This window comes from Tupaia chinensis, unplaced genomic scaffold (assembly GCF_000334495.1).
Source record: "Tupaia chinensis unplaced genomic scaffold, TupChi_1.0 Scaffold000659_1, whole genome shotgun sequence".
Lineage (NCBI taxonomy): Eukaryota > Metazoa > Chordata > Mammalia > Scandentia > Tupaiidae > Tupaia > Tupaia belangeri.
Genome location: NW_006160181.1, coordinates 1763668 through 1765257, shown reverse-complemented (window position 1 = coordinate 1765257; position 1590 = coordinate 1763668). Strand labels below are relative to the sequence as shown.

General features: G+C 51.9%; 1 protein-coding gene across 1 annotated transcript; it reads left to right on the top strand.

The window, feature by feature from the left end:
- The first annotated feature begins 784 nt into the window (after positions 1–784).
- Positions 785–1209, top strand: LOC114009893 (late cornified envelope protein 5A). Its single transcript, XM_027776308.1, has 2 exons — positions 785–970; positions 1069–1209. The coding sequence occupies exons 1-2, from the start codon at positions 785–787 to the stop codon at positions 1207–1209; spliced, it is 327 nt and encodes a 108-aa protein (XP_027632109.1).
- Positions 1210–1590: the final 381 nt, after the last annotated feature.

Below are 1590 nucleotides of genomic sequence, written 5' to 3'. Positions count from 1 at the left end.
CATCTTAGGCTGTGAAAGTGGCTGCTCTGCATTACACAGGCTGTGCCTCACACCTGGGAAGATACCGGACCCAGGATAAAAGGGCTCCAGTGCTAGGCTCCTCATCATCCCGTGGCACTGACAGCCTTTGCTTCGTCCACCAACCAGGTGAGTGCTTGGCAAAGAAGGCCCATGGGGAGGGTGGACAGGACTGCTTGGAGGAAGAATAGAAGGCAAAGAAAGAGAGAAGTCACTGGGCTTATCTGTTTATCCTCTGCTTGGTGACACTCTCTTCTGACTTCTTTTGGTCTGGTAAGTATCTGGCGAGAAACAAACCAGGTGCCTGTGAGTGCCCTGTCTTAGGAAGGAGAGTGGCCAGAGCTGTAGAACAAACCAGCAGTAGTCTCAGGTGTTGGACTGCTCAGAATTGGGCCTTCTATGTCTTTCCTTCTCATCCTCTTCCAGTAAATGTTTTCAGAGAGGACAACTTTTCATCTAACATGGAGTGATTGATCCATTAAAGGATAGTTTCTGAGCATGTAACCAGATATGTTCCTAAGTTTTTGGGAAGCCTTCTAGGGGGCCGACTTTAGACTTTATGTGGAAAGGTGGTCAGCATCTTTCACTGGAAGCAGGGAGGAGAGAAATGCATATTGGTTTCTGAATTCCACTTATTGATTTTGATTACAAAGGAGCTTGTTCTAGACTGAGGATTCAATGAAACCCAAACTAAAGGATACACCTGCTTTATTTGTGCTGATGACGCTTTACATTTTTCTTTAGATTTACCTGCTTCCTCTTGAAAATGTCCTGCCAGCAGAACCAGCAGCAGTGCCAGCCCCCTCCCAAGTGCACCCCCAAGTGCCCTCCCAAGTGCCCCACGCCCAAGTGTCCCCCAAAGTGTCCCCCTAAGTGCCCTCAAGTCTCTTCCTGCTGTAGTGTTCCTTCTGGGGGCTGCTGTGGCTCCAGCTCTGGGGGCTGGTGTGGGTCTGCGCCTTGGGGCTGCTGTGGCTCCAGCTCTGGGGGCTGCTGTGGCTCCAGCTCTGGGGGCTGCTGTGGCTCCAGCTCTGGGGGCTGCTGTGGCTCCAGCTCTGGGGGCCCCGCCGATCTTTACGACGCCGACACCAGAGGTCTAACTGCTGTGGCAGTGGCAGTGGCCAGCAATCTGGGGGTTCTGGCTGTTGTCATGGGTCTGGGGGCTCTGGCTGCTGCTCTGGAGGCTGCTGCTGACCTGGGCCACAAAAAGCAGCACTGAGAGACCCAAGGTGCAGAATTCCTGACCAGCCTGTCATTCCTCTCTTCTTTTCCTGGCCTTCATGTCCTGGGCTCTGAGTTGTCAAAATCTTCCTGTGGGAGGTTCTGAATTTTCCCCATATGGCCTGGCCCCTCTTCGGTGTTAGAAAATAATAAAGTCTTCCCAACTGAGCCTTACCAGTCTCTTGCTTATTTTTATCAGCAGCATCCCTACAGGTCAGTGTTAGCAACTTGGTACCCAATCCTACCCTGGCCAGGACAGAAGCTGCTCAAGAGTATGGGTCAGGTGATCAGACTGTATACAGGGTGTGACTGCAAAGCCTTTGGTTGGCCGTCCCTAAATACAGAGGATCAGTC

Coding starts and splice junctions, on each gene's coding strand:
- LOC114009893 (XM_027776308.1), top strand. CDS start 785: ATGTCCTGCCAGCAGAACCAGCAGCAGTGCCAGCCCCCTCCCAAGTGC. Junction 971..1,068: donor CTGGGGGCTGGTGTGGGTCT/GCGCCTTGGGGC, acceptor CTGTGGCTCCAG/CTCTGGGGGCCCCGCCGATC.